This window comes from Mercenaria mercenaria, unplaced genomic scaffold, assembly GCF_021730395.1.
Source record: "Mercenaria mercenaria strain notata unplaced genomic scaffold, MADL_Memer_1 contig_3433, whole genome shotgun sequence".
Classification (NCBI taxonomy): domain Eukaryota; kingdom Metazoa; phylum Mollusca; class Bivalvia; order Venerida; family Veneridae; genus Mercenaria; species Mercenaria mercenaria.
This window is the reverse complement of record NW_026461570.1, coordinates 21,974-42,512: the sequence shown is the minus strand read 5'-3', so window position 1 is coordinate 42,512 and position 20,539 is coordinate 21,974. Positions and strand designations below refer to the sequence as shown.

General features: G+C 35.7%; 1 protein-coding gene across 1 annotated transcript; it reads left to right on the top strand.

The window, feature by feature from the left end:
• Nucleotides 1–6,175: 6,175 nt before the first annotated feature.
• Nucleotides 6,176–18,281, top strand: LOC128553053 (uncharacterized). Its single transcript, XM_053534165.1, has 5 exons — nt 6,176–6,356; nt 8,884–9,159; nt 11,989–12,321; nt 17,365–17,670; nt 17,992–18,281. Exons 1-5 carry the CDS (start codon nt 6,176–6,178, stop codon nt 18,279–18,281), a joined length of 1,386 nt encoding a protein of 461 aa, XP_053390140.1.
• The last annotated feature ends 2,258 nt before the right edge of the window (nt 18,282–20,539 follow it).

Sequence of the window (20,539 nt, the reverse complement as noted above, 5' to 3'; positions counted from 1 at the left end):
ACAAATCTAAGAAACTTGGGTTTTCTTGAAAGTTTGGAGGATGGGTGGACATAATTTCTGCATCTTTCAAAAGGATAAACCTGGGATGCCCAGGAAGCTGTGAAGACTTCAAACAGATGGACACAGTTTCTGCGTCTATTGCCGGACTGGGCTTTGCCTCTGCTGACACATATCTAAAAGAGGATCCAAAGTAAATTATCCAAGACCCGGAGTCCCTTTCCTAAGGGTTTCTATTGCTTAAACCAGACAGGTCACACGAAAGGCCCAAAATACCAATTCCCATCTGGAAGAGACTCATGTTTCAGCCCAATTACAAAGGATGTTCTGGTTAAATAAAGGCTGCACAGCCATATCTACCATCAGTTTTAGAGATTGCAGTCTCCCACTGGAAGTGATCTTGCCACCAAATCCACACATCCACTTACTGAGTAAGGGTAAGCAAGCCTAAACCAGACCCATAAGTGAGACTCTGGCACAACATGCCCCACTGGTCTATCCGTCAGAACAGGAGACCTGAACACATCCCATAGATCCTCGATGTTTCCATAATTGTGTAAAGCCATAGTGTCAGGAGCAAGGTCCATATGGTAATTGTTGTCATAACCCAACCCTTTCCCCCGAAATGTGCACAGTAAGGAAAGTAGTGTAAACTACCAATCTCGGAATGAAAGAATTAGTAAAATGAACGTAAAGGACACAGATCCCCAAACAACGACACTGCAGTTTGCGATGCAGGACAAGTATTGATCAACATATATTTGTTCCATAGTTGCTGTCATGGAGATGGACTTGATGTACATGCACTTAGGTTAAATGCGGGAAGACGGAAACCTGTTAGAGAAGGTGGTACCGAATACAATGACACCGTTTCTAGTGGTGGCAACCACCAGGCCTGTACGCCCTCATGACCTAGACAAAACAATGATAGATTAACTGTTGGTACCCAACACTATTAAAAGGCAACTGCCCAGTGTGATTGAAGGGCAATACTCTAGCGAGCTTTTGATGTTGAATGGGGTTGCTAGTATGAGGTCCACAAACCTTTGGAAGGAAGTTGCCTCCGAACTTCACACAAGTGGCTTTTCTTTTAGTAACAATATTCCCCAATATTGTTATTTGTCTCCGACCTTAGGTTCTCTAGAAACCAGTTGAGGTTCAAATGACTGGAAATCAAATAAGGCCTCTGTCTTGCATAAACTTATCAAGGGGTAACGGCCTTCACCAATAAAAGTTTAAAGTCCCATATTTGCCATCAAATAAGTTACGGTATTTTTTGTAAGAACTTGCCTTCAGACTAGGCAATCTAATGTACCATTTTGCACTTTACTTTACCTACTAGAGTTACATTAATTTCACTTACAGAATATCCTATTTTGAGGAAGTTCCTATAATTGTCTTATTGAACTACCATCAATATATACAGACAGTATTAAAGAAAGTCACAGTATTCAAGTCATAACCGTTACTGTATACCGGCTCCATAGAAGCTATGTATACATGGTATATCTACTTAAGGATACAGTTGAGATTGACAACATGTTGGATGAAGTCTATGTTGATGAATGAATCTACTGTATATTCGAAACAATCACAGTTACAACATACAACAGTTAATAAAATGTAACATTTGTGTACATAAACATGCACAAGATTTCTAAATATCTTTATATGCCTGTTTCAAATTTAGCATCATTATAGAGCACTGTTTCGGGCAATGTCTGTCTGTATATATTATAAGTATGTCACTACAATGTGCTTAAATAGCTATTGTTTAAAAAATGTCTTGAGTGCATAGTGTTCTCGCGAAGGTGTAATCATGGACCATGTAAATCAGGTTCTAGTTTCATAGTTTGATTGTTAAATGTATGTGTTTAGAATTGAAAGCAAAATATTTGAAACAAAAAAATCATTGTAAGTTTGCTATTTTTCAAAGATAAAGTATATGTTCACAATACAGAATACATGAAAATGTACAGCTTATATGTTAAGTAACGTAAATTGTAACGTAGATTGTTTTTTAAATACATGGATTTAAAGTTTAAATGCAAAACTATGTTAAAACATAGTTTGATTGAATTGTAAATATGCTTTTTCTAAGTGCTGCAGTATATTTAAGGTAACAGAACACAAGAGATATAGTTAGTGTGTTCGGTAACGTAAATTTTAACTTAATTTGAAATATTAATACATGTGTTTTAAGTTAAACCTTCAGTTTGAAATGCAAAACTATACTGTTGAGAACAGAATTTTAATATTTTTTTTCAAATGATAAAGTATGTTTTAAAGAAACTGAAGACATACAATATAATTTGAATGTTTGGTAACGTAAAATGTAACACATCTTACAAGTTGAGGTTTGTTGATAAATAAGTATATAGTTGTATTACATGTAACTAAAGAATGTCAATATAAAATTGATAGAACATTTTTATGAAAAAATTAGGTATGATTGAAAAACAGCATATTTTGGAAGAATGACATTACATTTTAAGAATCGCGAAAAGTATACTTTCCCTTAACTTATACTAGTAATCTGTATACCATTTTTTTGGCTGAACTTTGAACTTTTTAACAGTAATTTCAATTTTTATTTACCTGGTCATCTAAATTTGCAGTAAAAACTTTATGCCAAAAATGTTTGATTTTTTAGGGTAACGTATCTTTTTCTGATATTTTTCTTCTTTAACATCACATTTTAGACATTGAAATTTAATCAAATTGCAGTATCTAGTATACACCTTGAAATAAAATATGCAAACTTGAAATGATTAACTAACATAATGGTACCATTTGTCTGTAAAAATTGATGAAAAAATTACTGGTTTTGAGGGTAACGTACTTTAAGGCGTTGTTACGGAGAAAAGCCCCACTCGCCAGTTGCAAACTTTATGCCAAAATGTTCACCACACATTGGAGTTTCAAAAAAATATGGTCCACAAAATTCCCCCTGAGATGGGGGGGGGGTGGGGGGGGGAAGCAAAACCCCTTCTGGCTCATAGTCTAATACATTCCCCGAACAAAAATGGAATGTTACCAGTAAATAAAAACACTAGATTCGCTTTATAGCCAGGATACGTACTATGTACTTTATGTTTCTATGAGAAAATAAAGCTACTGGTTCGAGTCGTAAATTCGGCCACATTTTGCAGTTTTTCATAAATATTTCTTTCGTTTTACAATTGATTTGTACAAAATTTCTACCAAATGTGCTTTGATACAAGCAACATTGATTGTTATCATTAACGGCCGTTTACAGTTTGGTAAACAATAGTACCACGCTTAAAATAACAGACAGGTTTAGCCTCCACATTTTACCTTCTAGAGGTTGTAAATATTCGGCCACTAAGTTGGTTGTATTTTCAACATTTTCTATTTTCTTGGAAATAAATCGACGCTACAGCCAAAATTGTTCTTTTTTTCAACAAACTGCAGTCAATTTTCAATAGCATACCTCGTGGGAAATACTTGCCAACAGAGATTAAAAAGCGCCTGTCATCCTTCTCACACCAGCATGACGTAGTTTAAGTTTTACATCACTGTTTATCACACATTCTAGTGTTCTTGTCACTTTTCGGGGGTGTTTCAATAGGAGAGTAAAGAAAATCTCTCGCTCACGTGCTATTATAACACCTTTTTATATATGCGCGTTCCGTGGCAAAGCATAAACGTATTACGGCCCCAAAACGGATAATTCAAAAGGAAATGACGTCAACATGAAAAACAACGTAGACATGGAAATTCAATGACATTAAGAGACAATAATCATTTTCTTCGTTTTAACGCGTTTTATGCTAGCAAGCGCATGTTGGTTTTGTGTTATAAAGTTTAGATTTAAATTAACCCTTGCCGGTGTAATGAAGTATTTCGACCCCCATAGAATAACGACCCCCGGTCATTATTCTATAGAAAATGTGACTCATTTCCTGTAAAATATTGACACCCCTTATAAAAAAACTGACTCCCTTTGAAAACTCTATAGAATAACGACCCCCCGGTCATTATTCTATAGAAAAACTGACCCCTCCAAGTAAAATACTGACCCCCGGTCATTATTCTATAGAAAAACTGACCCCTCCAAGTAAAATACTGACTCCCTAAAGATGACTCCCTTCGAATCTCATAGAATAACGACCCCGGTTATTATTCTATAGAAAAAGTGACTCCTTCCATGTAAAATACTCACTGCCGAAATTACTACATTCGAACTCTCATACAATATCGATTCCCGGACATTATTCTATTTAAAAAAGTTACTCTTTCCGTGTAAAACACCGGCTCCTAAAAAGACTTTTGACGATAATATCTATTAAAAAGTGATCCCCACCAAACCTAACGGACAATTTTACTAGATCTACAACTCTAATACCCTCCATTGCCAATAGTTAACATTTTCATTGTACTACTACTACTGGTGCCGTTACTTCTATTGCTATTACTACATGAACTTCTTCTACTACTACTACTACTACTACTACTACTTCTACTACTACTACTACTACTACTACTACTACAACTGCTACTACTGATACTACTATACCTGTTTCCACTAATACGTCTTGTACATCTACCTCTTCTTCTCCTGCTGCTGTTGTTGCTGTCACTTATTCCTCTGCTGCTGCTGCTGCTGCTGCTACTGCAACTGCAACTGCCACTACCACTGCCACTACTACTACTACTACTACTACTACTTTCTATTGTTGCTGCTACCGTACTTTACTGCCACTGCTAAGTATTGCAACTTCTATTAATATTAAGTTCTATGCTAGCAGTTTCTTGTGCAGTTTTCTTCTGAAGAATTACTTCATACCGAGGTTTGCAGGGATTATTGACACTGGTGTGTTTTGTGAACGTATTGTGAATTGTTATTTTCCTGAAAAAAATGTATACACCAAGTAAAGCGTCTAGAAATAGAATCGCTTTTCCCGTTGCGGAATGCTCTGATTTCTGTGTCAAGTGATGGTATCTAGGGCTAATGGTCAAACGGACGGACGGACGGACGGACAAGGGCAAATCTATATGCACCCCCCTCCCCATAAAATGCAGCAATTAGGCCTTAGATACATGAGTTATCACTCAATTTGACCAAATGACCGGGGGTCGTTTTTTTTATGGGAGTCAATATTCTTCGTGAGGTTCAGTTTACTTCACGTGGGGGAGTCATAGTACTATGATCTGGAGGTCATAATACTATGACCGGGGGGTCACTTTTTCTATAGAATAATGACCCGGGGGGTCATTATTCTATGGGGGTCGAAATACTTCATTACACCTGCCTCAGCATAAACGAGCGCGTGCAATGACGTCAGGCGACCCGCGGGATAAAATATTTGCTATTTAGAGTGCACAACTTTTGTTTGTTTGTTTTGGGTTTAATGCCGTTTCAGTCATGTAACGGCGGGCAGTTAACCTAACCAGTGTTCCTGGATTCTGTACCAGTACAAACCTGTTCTCCGCAAGTAACTGCCAACTTCCCCACATGAATCAGAGGTGGAGGACTAATGATTTCAGACACAATGCCGTTTATCAAATAGTCATGGAGAACATGCGCCCCGCCCGAGGATCGAACTCGCGACCCCGCGATCCGTAGACCAACGCTCTTACCTACTGAGCTAAGCGGGCGGGTCGAGTGCACAACTTTAGAGTGCACAACTTTAGGGAAGGACAACCTTTTTTTTCTACTCACCTCAACTTGTTGTTTTTTGCCGACTTTGTTGCTAACGCAAGTGCTTGTGATGACACAGATGCGTTCTCAATGCATCTGGCTCGAAAAAAAGCTTTAAAGTGGGTGGCCGAATATTTACGACCTGGTCGAATTTACAACTAGAACCATTATAGAAAAAAATCCGAAATTTTATGACAAAAGTCTAAATCATTGGAGCTAAATTTTGTCCCGTTTTCACCCAACATCTTCAAATGAAGTTTAGAGTAGTAATCTTTTGAGGAATTAATATATAAGTATTAGGGGAGCCATTATTTTTCATAGATGGATCGATGTTCGTTCGATCTATCGATAAATACATAGATACATATATTACAAGCATGATTTACGATATTTACCAGATATTATATTTCGTTTTTAACAGGACCAGTATTACCAGCTCAAAAGCCAACAATCCCACATATTACAATACGGTCGTTCACTATCCGACAAGCTTCAATTCCACCAAACATGAAAATGACGGCATATATTCATCCACCAAGTGCATCTAATAGAACAGAGTACAAGACAGACGTGGAAGGAGCCAATACTTTAAAGATCGACAACTTGAAATCTGGAACGAAATATGCTGTACAGATATATTACTCAGTTAACAATATTATCAGCGCAGAATCATATAACCTAACAGAATATACAAGTAAGTCACATACTTAGCAATGTTTCCGTTTTCTGTTTTATTACTTCATGCATATTTAATATAAATTATCACATGTTTGATGTCGAGGGAGTGAAATAAAGCCATTACATAGAATCATACACTAGTGGAATAAAGCTTTGACAAGGTAGAATTCTTGATGTTCCGCAAGAAAGGCTAAAATGTGATAAAAAGAATCTTACATTTGTGCCTTTCAATATTTAATTTATTAAACTCGTTGAATAAATTTGATAAAATGCTCTCCAGAGCCGCGCATTTCATTATTTTATTCGACGAGTTAAATAAATTCAAAATGAAAATATGATATCCTCTATAAACTTTTCACTTTGATTTGTAGATTCTTTATAAGAGCATTTTTATCCAAATCTCATTTTACTTTAAAGTGAGTTTTTTAATGAATTAATTTCATTCACATAGATTGATGCAAGTGTTGATTATCACTACAATCACTTGAATTACGATTTAGCTTTAATATTTTTATGTCTCCGCCCCCTTCCCTCTCGGGGAGACATATTGTTTTTGCCCTGTCCGCCCGTCCGTCCGTACGTCACACTTCATTTCCGAGCAATAACTGGAAAACCATTTGACCTAGAACCTTCAAACTTCATAGGGTGGCTGGGCTTATGGAGGAAACGACCCCTATTGTTTTTGGGGTCACTCCGTCAAAGGTCAAGGTCACAGGGGCCTGAACATGGAAAACCATTTCCGATCAATATCTTGAGAACCACTTGACCAAGAATGTTGAAACTTTATAGGATGATTGGTCATGCAGAGCAGATAATTCCTATTGATTCCGGGGTCACTCCATTGAAGATCAAGGTTACAGGGGCCTGAACATGGAAAACCATTTCCGATCAATAACTTGAGAACTGCTTGACCCAGAATGTTGAAACTTCATAGGATGATTGGTCATGCAGAGTAAATGACTCCCATTGATTCCGGGGTCACTCAATTGAAGGTCAAGGTTACAGGGGCCTGAACATGGAAAACCATTTCCGATCAATAACTTGAGAACCACTTGACCCAGAATGTTGAAACTTCATAGAATGATTGGTCATACAGAGTAGATGAACTCTATTGATTTTGGGGTCACTGCGTTGAAGGTCAAAGTCACAGGGGCCTGAACATGGAAAACCATTTCCGATCAATAACTTGAGAACTACTTAACCCAGAATGTTGAAACTTCAAAGGATGATTGGTCATGCAGAGTAGATGACCCCTATTGATTTTGGGGTCACTGCGTTGAAGGTCAAGGTCACAGGGGCCTGAACATGGAAAACCATTTCCGATCAATAAATTGAGAACCACTTTATTCAGAATGTTGGAACTTCATAGGATGATTGGATATGCATAGTAGATGACTCCTATTGATTTTTGGGTCACTCTATTAAAGGTCAAGGCCACAGGGGCCTGAACATGGAAAAACATTTCCGGTCAGTAACTTGAGAACTACTTGACCCAGAATTTTGAAACTTCATAGGATGATTGGACATGCAGAGTAGGTGACCCCTACTGATTTTGGGGTCACCCGATCATAGGTCAAGGTCACAGGGGCTTGAACATTGAAAACAGTTTCCAATTTATAACTTGAGAACCACTTAGCCCAGAATGTTGAAACTTTGTGGAATGATTGGACATGCCAAATAGATTATTCCTATTGCATCCAGCCACCAGTGTTGCTTAGACGTTTGCTCCTGTCCCCTATTGACTTCCTGCCTATATGACTATGCATTGGGGGAGACATGCGCTTTTCTATGAAAGCATCTTTTAGTTATCTTTAAAACGAACAGTTACAACAAATATGCACGAACATTAACGTCGAAAATGCAGTTATGATAAGTTTTTGAAATAATAATTTGAATTTTCTTTTCTCTCGGTATGTGTTTGTGTAATACAGATATAGACGTCAATATTGTACACTGTATATACTGATTGAATACTCGTGACATTTGTTACACCAATGATATTGCTCCTTAATGTAATGAAAGCCTATCCATTCGGATAGCGTCCTGTAGCGTCCTGATATTCTTGAATTTTTAATGTATTGATAATCCTACATTATTGATACAAATAAACAATCATGTCTTTTAAGTACATAATAATATTTAACTTCTGATGTAAGACAACACAATGTCATACTTTTTTTTACTTTAATTAGGGGGACTCTAGAAAGATTGAATTGTGACATGTCTCTGTCTTCCTCAGACGTTAAATTCTCCTAAACGATAGGCCATTGCATATGTTTGATATGACCTTTTCATATGTACGTCTGTTAATTTGCTTTTATGGGTACTAAATAGCCTACTATGTATATTTTAAAACACAAAATATTTTATTTCACAATATTCAAACCCAGAAATCAACCCAGATAATAAGTCGCTTATAACAAACGATCAACGAAAATAGTTATGTATACGTATTTTGAATGAATTAGTGTGACCATGATTACACTTTTCTTCTGTTGTTTTCCACATGAAATGGTTTACTTTTCATATTAATATGTTTTCAGAGCCAGAAAGCGTGGATCAGGAGGAAGTCAATATAACTGAAATAACCGAACATAGCATTACAGTACAAATAAATCCTCGTTCGAATAAAAACTGTGATAAATACCAGATCTGGATTGCAAGTAATAGTAATTCAGTGCAAGAAATTTTTAGAAATGATACGTCGCATGATACTGCAACTTTTCAGAATTTAACTGGTGGTGTTCTTTATACTTTGGTGTTTATTGCGACTGCTGGAAAACACAACAGCAACGCTACAATGATTTCGAATTACACCAGTAAGTATTTCTTTATTTACAGCAAAGTTATATGTTTCCCATTTTCTTAGCTATTACAAGTATATGTATATTATGCACAATTTATTTTCAAAGTAACGTCAAAATGAAACCCCGAAAATGACAAATCTCTTTCACCGTGATATTGTCGAATCATCTCCCATTTTATACTTATTTCTTTTTTGTGCACCCCATGAGTGGTGGGGGCATATAGATTTGCTCTTGTCCGTGCGTTCGTCCATCCGTCCGTCAGTCCGTTCGTCCGTGCGTCCGTCCGAAGTTCGTGACACGCCTAGCTCAAAAATTATTTGATATAGATTAATGAAACCTTGCATGAGTCTTTATCATGATATGAACTTGCGCACCTTCTGTTTTTCGTCTGGCTCCGCCCCCTAATTTTAGAGTTATGGCCCCTGAAATAGTCAAAAATGCACATTTTCACCATGTGACACGCCTAGCTCAAAAAGTATTTGATATAAATTGATGAAACCTTGCATGAGTCTTTATCATGGTATGTACTTGCGCACCTTTTATTTTTCGTCTGGCTCCGCACCCTATTTCTAGAGTTATGGCCCCTGAAATAGTCAAAAATGCACATTTTCACCTTGTGACATGCCTAGCTCAAAAAGTATTTAATTTAGATTCATCAAACCTTGCATGAGTCTTAATCATGATATGAACTTGCGCACCTCTTATTTTTCATCTGGGTCCGCCCCCTATTTTTAGAGTTATGGCCCCTGAAATAGTCAAAAAATGCACATTTTCACCTTGTGACATGCCTAGCTCAAAAAGTATTTGATATGAATTGATGAAGCCTTGCATGAATCTTTATCATGATATGAACTTGCGCATCTCCTATTTTTCATCTGGGTCCGCCCCCTATTTCCGGAGTTATGGCCCCTGAAATAGTCAAAAAATGCACATTTTCATCTAATTATTTGTCTCACTCAAAAAGTATTTAATGTAAATTCATGAAACCTTGCTTGAGTCTTTATCATAACGTGACCCTGCACACTTGGCATTCTTCTAGAGAATTTTAGCGTTTATTACAGAGTAATGGTCCTTGAAATAGCCAAAATAGTGGATTTTTTGTCAAAGGTTAACATGGATTGTTTCTTATCTGGTCAATTACTCTGCCACTTTTTCAGTTACTTGGCATAAATGTTTACCACAAATGTTCCCTATAATAAGTTGATGTGTCATGCGCAAGACCCAGACCCCTAGCTCTAAGGTCAAGGTCACTTGATAGAACATTTTTGCTTGTTTTGTTTTTTTTGTCTGGTCTGTAACTTTTTTATGCATTGGTGTTTATCCAAATACATTGGCATAAATATTCACCATTACAAAACATTGTGGTCATGTGCAAAGGTCAAAGTCACAGATACCCAAGTAAACTTTCTTTTTTGTACATGAATTTTACGTTCCTTTTTTATGATAAAGTACAATCATTTTTTTTTATCTTTTTTCCCACTATTCTAAAAATGAAATAATGTTTTCAGTAAAATGGTTGCAATTGATAGATAAAAAAGCTGTTAACAATTGAAGCTTGCGGAGGCGATTTTGAAATTGTCAACTTCATACATCATTATCCCTCCACCTTTTTTTCTGTATTTTTCATATAATTAAAATGTACTTATTATTGGATTTTTGAAGCAACTCATCTACACTATTTTTCCGTTACAGCGTCTTATTGTTGTTGGCCTACTTTGCGATGAATGACTGTATGGCTGTGTTTGGGGTGCTCTGTGCTTCCGGGAAATCTACCCTTACATTAAAAATTTTGATCTTTTATTAATATCATATCACATGACTTTTGTATCTTTGGGTTTGAATCCTGCCCTGGTCATCATGTGAGCCATCTAGCTTGAAGAAGTTCAATGGTTAACAAAGTAGCCACCTGTGCCTAAAATAATGCCCAGAGGGGTATATTTGGGTTTTCCTTCATAATTATAGCTAAAAAGTTGCCACATGTCCTGGATGGTGTCGGTGTGACGTACGCATTTATACATATATATAAACATAAGATTGTCTTCAACTTGGTTCTGTTGTTCTGTTTTGTTGGGTTTTATGTCACACGGAAAAACGTGGAAATATGGCAGCTTTGAACATTAGAGGAAAGCCTCAGATGCCTCTCTGGGCACTACTACAGGTATGGACAGGTGCCTTGTAAGACCAATAATATTCGGATAAGTCCGTTGGTTTCTACCTCGAATAATGAATTATACCTCACTTGAAGGTTTCAACCCTGATAAAAATGTTAACAAGCATTAACACTTATCATTATATTATCACTTATTATCATAATGCACACAGTATATTTTAGAGAAATTCAATAGATAAGAAAATGAGAAACATAAGGAACAATATAATTTTAGGCGGACATATTGATTTCAAATTATGATCAAGTAGATTTTGAGATAGTGGAAGTGATAAAATCCTTGTAAAGTGTAGCAAATAGAAACCAAAACGGTCTGGACAAGAACATTTATAACCAAACTTATTCTAACCCTCTTAAAACCTTGTCTTAACAGTTTGCTTTAAAATATGTTGACGAATTCTATCCTCTGCATCCTACCATGTTGCGAAAAGTGCTAATGTCAAACACTCTTAACAGGGGGTATAACCCGGACGTAAAAGCGTCCCAGTCAGACGGAAAGACGGACGGAATGATTACTATAAAGAGTCCTCCAAATGTTTGACCGATATAAGAGTGATAGTTTATTTGATAATGCCTCAAAACTAATTCAGAACTGGTTTTGTTAAAGAGAAAGATTGTGAATATTATGTGTCATGGAATTTTTGTTTGTTTATAATATTATTTGTCATTCTTAGGGCCTCCGAGAATAATAAAGGCGTCAGTATCTGAACGATACAATTCATCATTAACATTGTCGATGGAATACCGCGACAAAGAGCAGACGTTAGTCAGATATAGAATATACATTTCACAAAAGATAGATGAAAAAGCGAAAATTAACCAGTACAAAAACCCAGAAGATAGGTGCTGCAATATACAGACGAATGGCAACGGAACTGTTTTATGTACAAGCAATAACACTTACACTATCGCTAATCTTAAAGCTGGAACATTGTACAATTTGATCATTTACTCCTGTATAGATGGGCTACAAAGTGAAACCCCATATCAACTTACGGAATATACAAGTAAGTGCATTTATATACGTGTGTTTTTTTTTTTGCTACCTCATTCTGTCTATTCGTCCATCCGGCCGTCTGCAATTTCTTGTACGGTCCATAATTTTGTCCAGGAATTTCAACATTACTTACCGCAAATGTTCCCCTTGATGAGACGACGTGTCATGAGCAAAACCCGGATACCTAGATTAAATGTCAGGGTCACAATTGGAGGTCAAAGTTCAATTGACCTTTTTCCTCTCCGGTCCGTAACTCTGCCATCCATGAAGGGATTTTAATATATCTTGGCAAAAATGTATACCATAATAAGACGATGTGTCCTGCACAACTTTCAGAACCCTAGCTCAGAGGTCAAGGTCAAAAGTGGCAGTCAAACATGGCATGAACAGGGTCTGTTTCGTGCCCGGTCAAGAACTCTCATCCATCAAGGGATTACAGTATTAATTGGCATAAATGTTTCCTGTGATGAGACAACGTGTCATACGCAACACCAAGAACATTAGCTTTAAGGTTAAGGTCACAGTTGGGGATCCATAGCCAATAGGGTTTTATTCCTGTCTGGTCTATAATTTTGTCACGCAAAACATGATTTAAATATCAGTTGGCACAAATATTCACCTGGATGGGACAACGTGTCATGTTTAAATCCGGACCCTAAGCTGAAAGGTCAAGGCCACGCTTGGAAGCCAAAGGCCAATAGGGCTTTTCCATGTTCAGTCTGAAACTCAACAATCCTTAAAGGGATTTTAATATTACTTGACACAAATGTTCCCCATAAGACTATGTGTCATGCGCAACACTCAGACCCCGCTAACTCGAATGTCAAGGTCACATTTGGTCAAAGGTCGATAGGTGTATGATCAATTACTCTGTCACCCATTAAGGGATTTTATATTACTTAGCACAAATGTTTTCCATAGTGAGACAACTTGTCTTACGCAACCCCTTATCCCTAACTCAAAGGTCAAGGTCACTGTCAGAGGACAAAAGTCAAAAGGATTTGTTTTCCTTTCTGGTTCATAACTCTGTCATCAATCAAGGGATTTTAATATTACTTTACACAAATGTTCACCATAATGAGATAATGTGCCATGTGCAATACCCAGACGCCAAGTATAAAGGTCAAGGTCACACCTGAAGATCAAAAGTCGATATCGATCTTTTCCTGTCCAGTCTTTAAAATATTTTTATATAAGCTCATGTGTCATTTGGACCGAATTGAAAAAAATGTTGGTGTATTTTTTTCAGAATTACTTCCCGTTAATATGATGATTTCTTACATTTTTTCTCATATTTTCACACCAGTTTCAAAATGAAATGTTACCAAAATTGAAATTAAAAACTTTTTTATATTTATATAGTACAATAGTGTTTATACATCATTAACAGATATCAGATCATTATGTTATACTGCAGTAGATATAATTAGGTGCCTTCCAGTAGAGGACTTTGTAGTGCATGGCAATACTTCATTCACCTGTTTCTATAAATACTTTCTTTATTCATGACATTTTCATGACAAATTAATTAAAAGAAATATTCATTCGTGAAAAGATACATTTACTCTATGAGTATGACTGAGTATTTAAGATGCATATTTATATATCATAGTAGTAAAGGTAATGGCATTTTTACAACGTATTTTCTTTTTTTTTTTTTGGTTTGTTTGAATCTCGTTATTTTTGCGTTTTACTTTCAACTTATTTTTCCGCAAAATTTAATCGGATCTAATTTTTGAACCACCATCTATATTTTCATACAATCTGTCTTGCTTTCGTTTCTATTAAAACAATGTTTTCAACAAATATGATTTACAGATAAGACTTCAAATTCCGTTAGCCAGTTAGTGCTATTGGTGGACGGATAGCTCAGTGGTTTGCACACTGGCCTTCCATTCCTGAGGTCGGGGGTTCGATCCCCGGCAGCTACTTGGGAATTTTCAGAAACGCTTTTCAGTGTTTCCCACCTAACTAGAGGTGTACTAGTCAGGAACCCAGGCAATCTTTGCGTGTATCAGTGCTATACACTAGGCACGTTAAAGAACCAGGCTGTCTATTCGCAATGAGCTAGGCTAAGTTAGCCGGACAAGCCTGTATCTGATTTCTGATCTCTCTGTCGTGGGGGCTTTGTCTCACTCTGTCCCTCTGGTCAGATCGCTCTGTGTCTGTACTAGTAGAGGATGAATTATGCGCCCTGTGTGGCTGCATTTGAACTATGTAAAGCGCCTTTGAACGTGAAATTGATCATGAAAAGGGCGCTATATAAATCTGGTATTATAATAATAATAATATTGCAATTTGTAATATCTGTAGTTGACGTTTTGGATTTATTTTCGCATTATCTTTTTTCTGCTAAGATTGAAGCCGGTTGGTTGCGGTTTCAATCATGGTCATAATATTTGCAACTATTTGGTAGCGATTTTGCCCATGTTTGGCTGCCATTTTGTCTGTGAATTTTGTCTTGTTATGCCGGTTGATAGTTGTGTTCACTTTTTATCTGACTGGACTTTTAAGTACGTGCTAATATTGCCTTTACTCTATCTCTTTCTGTTGACAATATTTTACACAGAACAACTAACATGTAGACCAGTTAGTATTGAATACGTTTATTTTAACGGTGTAATCACTCAATAGAAAACACAAAAGAAAACACAAAAGCTAGCCCCTTTACACGCAGTTAAATATTTTATCTATGTTAAACCGTATTAAATTCCCCATTTTTGACATTTGTCGTAAGCTATGAATTTGATCGTTTGATCGATAACAAAAGTTGTATTCCATTACAATGTCACGGTAAAAAATATCAAATACTAAAGAATGTTCTCCATGATATGACTACAACTGAACAAATTAGAGGTAAGAATAAAAAAAAAAAGAAGTTAGAAAAGTAGTTCGTCAAAATGTCTAAACTTATCTGAGTGAAAGGAGAAGAATAAAACTTAACATCTGATTCACAAAAATAATAAAACATTGGCACTAAAAGAAAATGCGACTTAGAAAAAGAAACAGAATTGTCGGAACAAAGTAAAAGGAGATGTTGTAAGTAAACTTTTGTTGGTTTCTGAAACACACAAAAAATCAAAAGTCATACAGTTCAAATAATTGAAATTGTTAGTAGCGTGAGGCTTTAAAATAACTTTGATTCAGGTTTGAGTAGAAATTATCGCCGTTAACGTTATCGTCATCTTCAAAGTGTCTTGCTTGTTTTTGTGTCAGTTTTGTTATATTAAGGATGTACGACACGTAACCAAGCAATGTTATAGCACATTTGGTTTGACTAAGTCTGTTCATGAGAGGAAATGAAATGTGCAGCATTCCACAATCCAACAAGTCGCAGATTATTTATGGAAAACTTATTACATGCGAACATAAGAAAAGGTAAGTAGATTTCTGCCTTAAAGCGTACCAGTCTTAAACGTGTGTATGACGTGATATTGTTTTTATCTTAAGTTTAAGATTTGAGACAATACCGTTTATTTACGAGAAAATGTGGATAATGAGTTTAATATATGTACAAGTACATACCTTTTAAACCAGTAGCAAAAGTAAGCAGGAATATCCACACATTGCACTTGTATTTACCTAATATTGAATTCTGTTATACCTACCTCCAGGTATATATGTTTTTTTCTTCTATTGGTGATATGATCCAGAATGAATTAGAGTATAAATCATTAACAAAGCATCTGATGTATTCCGAAACCAAAAATCTGCCACATGTATATTAAGCATTTTGTTTGGTAAAATACCTTCATTCAGAATCCGTCTAAAGTTTTTAAAACGGTGTTGTTTAAAACATTTGTTTCTTTTTTTAAGTCAGAAGTTACGTTATGTTGAAATGTTATGAAATGCATTTTGAAGAAAAGAAAATTGTCTGTATGGTCTTTTGTACACTCTTGTCATTTCCTTCTGTACTTTAACGAAGTTATTTTTGTTTATAAAGTCAGTTGTGCAAACTTATCTATCATATATTACAACTGCGCTCGATACACCAAGTATAATATCAAGTTACAGATACCTTTCAAATACACAAAGTAACGAAAGCTAAATAAAGTACATGCAAACTAAATGCATACTTACAGTCTAAGGTAAATAGCATCATCTTTTTATTCAATTTGAAAAGAAAACACCAAAACACAATAAAAGAAACCTCAGGAAAATGTGTCACTGTTTACAGCGGGGCTACATGGTCGACTGGTATAGGTCGCTGTTGTTTCGGTACCTCACTTGGGGTGTAGAATTCTTCGTGTGAGGAAGGCACCGAAATGATACCACTGTGCCTTATCAAGATAATACTTATTCAACTGCTCAATACAGTGTGGCTTAAAGGAAACACCCTATGTATTACAATCTCAATTCTCTTACTGTTGAAAAATGACGACTATTCTATTACAACAAATTGTACGTAACCAAAGAATGACATTCTATCAAATGCAAGGGAAATAATTCTGTTCTTACTGATTGAATCAAAGGTCAAAACTGTCACGTTAACGTCTTTACGGTATACTATCTTCAGATTCCCAGCAGGGTATTTAAAAAGGTGCCTTTAGTTTTGCTGTTACTGATGGAATTTTATATTTGTAAAATATGTTCGTTAATTGATTTGTTTTCATCAGCATGTATATTTATTTAAAAAACCGTTTCAGTTCGACAGATTAACCAATTTGACATACTTTATGATTAACAGTGTACCCTCAAATCAATCACAATACATTTCTTCTCTTAAATATTTGCATGACATATATTTTCAGTTAATTTCAATATTTTGATTATTTGGCATTTATTTTCGGTCGGCATAAATTTTGTTAGACAGAAATATCTGAAGAAACATTTTTCAAAATAGCGGAATTCCCGTGCATCATTAAATTTTAAACTAAAGTTTAAAGGAAATAAGAATTTCAAAATAAGGAACTTAAAATGCCAATGTACGATATCAATGAGGTTTAATTATTTCAAGTTTTGTTCGAACTCGATAATGAATACGGATGCAGCACATGAAAATTTCATTACTTTTGTTCCCACATATGTAGGCTAATTTACGTGTATTTGACAGAACCGGAGACTCCTGTTGTTAACTTTATCAGTTGGGAGGAAACGTCGCTGACTGTGAATTGGACAGTTAAAGACATCAATACCAGAGAACAAATAGTGTTGGACATAAAACCTCGACCAGAAACAGGCGATTCGTTACTTCCTCATATTAGAGATAAAAATGATACGTCTGGAACCACGGCTTTTGAAAATTTGAAGGCTGGAACAATGTATAAAGTTACAGGTTACACAATTCTTAAAATAATAGATGCGGATAGGAATCAAACACTCTTAAGCGAAGGAAACTATACTGTATCCCATTATACAAGTAAGATTTGAATTTTGGCTTCTTTTGTCCCTGGCATACATAATGCCTTTATCATAATCATGTATCTTTGTTTAGTGTCTAATTTATTATTATTTTTCGATAGAATATTAAAATTTAAAGTGTAACTCAATTCTTGTAATCCTACTTGTTTAATTCAGAAAAATAAAATGACATTCTTTTTTCAGAGAGTTCTACATTTTGTATAAAAACTAAACAGTTATTATTTAATTTGGTGATAGACTGTCAGAACAGAGTAACAAACCGTTGACCAGACTCAAAATACTGCGATCCAACTATAAAATAATTATTATTATTTGCAAGGACCGGTACCGCCACCAAAGAACAAGATACAAGTAGCTAATATTCAGACACAGTCTTTCGAAGTAAGTATTCAGGATGAGCAGTGGGATAAGTACAGGTTCGAGATTTCACCGCCACCGCAACATGGAAATGCGAGTGTCGAGGTTTACCATTCAAAACTTCCTGTAAGGATAAACAATTTGAAAACAGGGACTATGTATACAATCAAAGTATATTCGTTTGTTGAAGATATCCGCAGTGAACGCAATACGACAATGTATACTTACACAAGTAAGTTTCAAGAATCATAATCCCTTTGTTTTATGCGGCTGACACATCTTTGATATGGGCATAAAATACGTCTCCCTTTTGTAAAATCATGTCTTCGATATTTTTTTATCATCTGTTTTCCATTTGTTTGAATATTAATTAGCATAGTAGAAAATGTCATCGACTCCATTGTTTAGTATTACCTCCCTTATCGCGAACAGCATAAGTTCATGTGTAATGTTGTTATTATGCATAACATATAGCGACTTTAATTGTTTTGGAGATAAAATTGAACTTGAAGCTTTAAGTGCATAGGGTACAAGTACAATATCTCTCTTTATTATGAAGGCTTTCCAGAATAAAAAAGGAAATTCCATTTGTCCTTTTTTTGGGGTGATATTGAAAAATGATTATACAGATATTTTAACACTTTACAGTAGAGCCATAGATAGGGAACATCCCCCCAGTCCCTTTTAACAAAATCAAAATGAATTTTCAATTTCTCAAATACAGTAGAGCCATAGATAGGGTAACATCCCCCATGTCCCTTTTCACAAAATCACTTTTCATTATTCAAATACAATAGAGCCATAGATAGGGTAACATCCCCCACGTTCCCTTTTCACAAATTACTTTTCATTATTCAAATTTACAATAGAGCCATAGATAGGGTAACATCCCCCACGCCCCTTTTAAAACAAATCAATTTTCAATTTTTCAATTACAGTAGAGCCATAGATAGGGTAACATCCCCCCACGTCCCTTTTCACAAAATCACTTTTCATTATTCAAATACAATAGAGTCATAGATAGGGTAACATCCCCCCACAAAATCCCGTTTCATGTTTCTTTAAATATTTAACTACCTCGTGGTAGGCATACAAACAAAACAACTCGGGTTTTTATGTCACATACATTTTATTTGTAGAAAGGGGAACATTCCCCCACTTTCCTTTTCACCAAAAATCACTTTCAGTTTTCTTTTAATAGTATAAAATGTTAGGGTATGCATAAAAAATTAATAAAACGAGTTTCAAATAACATAAAGTAGAGGTCTAGATAGGGTAACATCCCCCATTTCCCCATTTAACAAAAATCACTTTTCATTTTTCACATACAGTAGAGCCATAGATAGGGTAACATCACCCTACGTCCCTTTTAACAAAATCACTTTTCATTTTTCACATACAGCAGAGCTATAGATAGGGTAACATCCCCCCATGTCCCTTTTCGCAAAATCACCTTCTTTTTTTCTTTAAATATTGAACAACCTCTTGGCAGGCATAATAAACAAATTGGCAGGCATATAAACAAACTACTCAGGTATTAAATGACACATACATATAGCCATAGATCGGGAAATTTCCCCAATCGTCCTTTTCACAAAATCACTTTTAATTTTTCTTTAAATAGTATACAACGTTAGGTGTGCATATAAAATTACGGAAGCGAATTTAAATAGTACATACATAGAGGCCATATTTGGGGGGAAGATCCCGCGTTTCATTTAACAAAGCATTTCAAATATATAATATTTAACATCGTGGTATGCATGAAACCCTTACAATTCGAGTTTCATATGGCATATACAGTTAGCCATACATAGGGGAACATCCCTTCACGTCCCTTTTCAGTAAAACCCGCTTTCATTTTTCTCTAAATGAAATACAGCGTTAAAGAATTATGTCTGCATGATAAAAGGCATAACAGTCTAACCATGTATCGGCCAGTTTTCCTTGATTCAGAATATGATGGTATATCTTACCGGGGCAGAATGTTTCACTGTTGAGCCTTCTTGAGATACTTATAAAAAAGTTCTTATCTATTCTGTATAATTTGCGAAAACAATTACCGCATACCTTCTTTCCTCCCTCAGCCCAGGGAAAGACAACCACTTCACTCTGCCTAAACTGTCTACATTTTTCAACACTTGTCCATGAACCATTCTACTCTATTTTCAAAAGGTTTTGTCCAAAATTTATTCCTCATTCTTGAAATATTCTTCTGTCAACCGCTTCATGCATTGTGGTTTGAACAACTGAATGTAACAACTTTTTTGTTGTTTGGGTGCCTTGGAGTGTAAGACTGATTTTTTCTTCTTAGAGTGGGTGCTGGTAATTGAAATTTTTTTTAGAGCATCTTCAAAACTAGAGTTGTTAATGCTGACATCTCGATCTGATATTTCATACTCGTTCTCAAATAAGATGGTTCCTATAAAACACATTATAAATAAGGATGTACGGGAAAAACTATTAAACAGCATTGTCAATTGAATGAATACGGAAGTTAAAGAGGGAAA

Bases quoted from the DNA above. Each gene is read 5' to 3' on its own strand.
- LOC128553053 (XM_053534165.1), top strand. From the start codon at position 6,176: ATGACGGCATATATTCATCCACCAAGTGCATCTAATAGAACAGAGTAC. The intron at 9,160-11,988 runs GTAAGTATTTCT...TGTCATTCTTAG, and splicing joins AATGATTTCGAATTACACCA to GGCCTCCGAGAATAATAAAG. The intron at 17,671-17,991 runs GTAAGATTTGAA...ATTATTTGCAAG, and splicing joins TACTGTATCCCATTATACAA to GACCGGTACCGCCACCAAAG.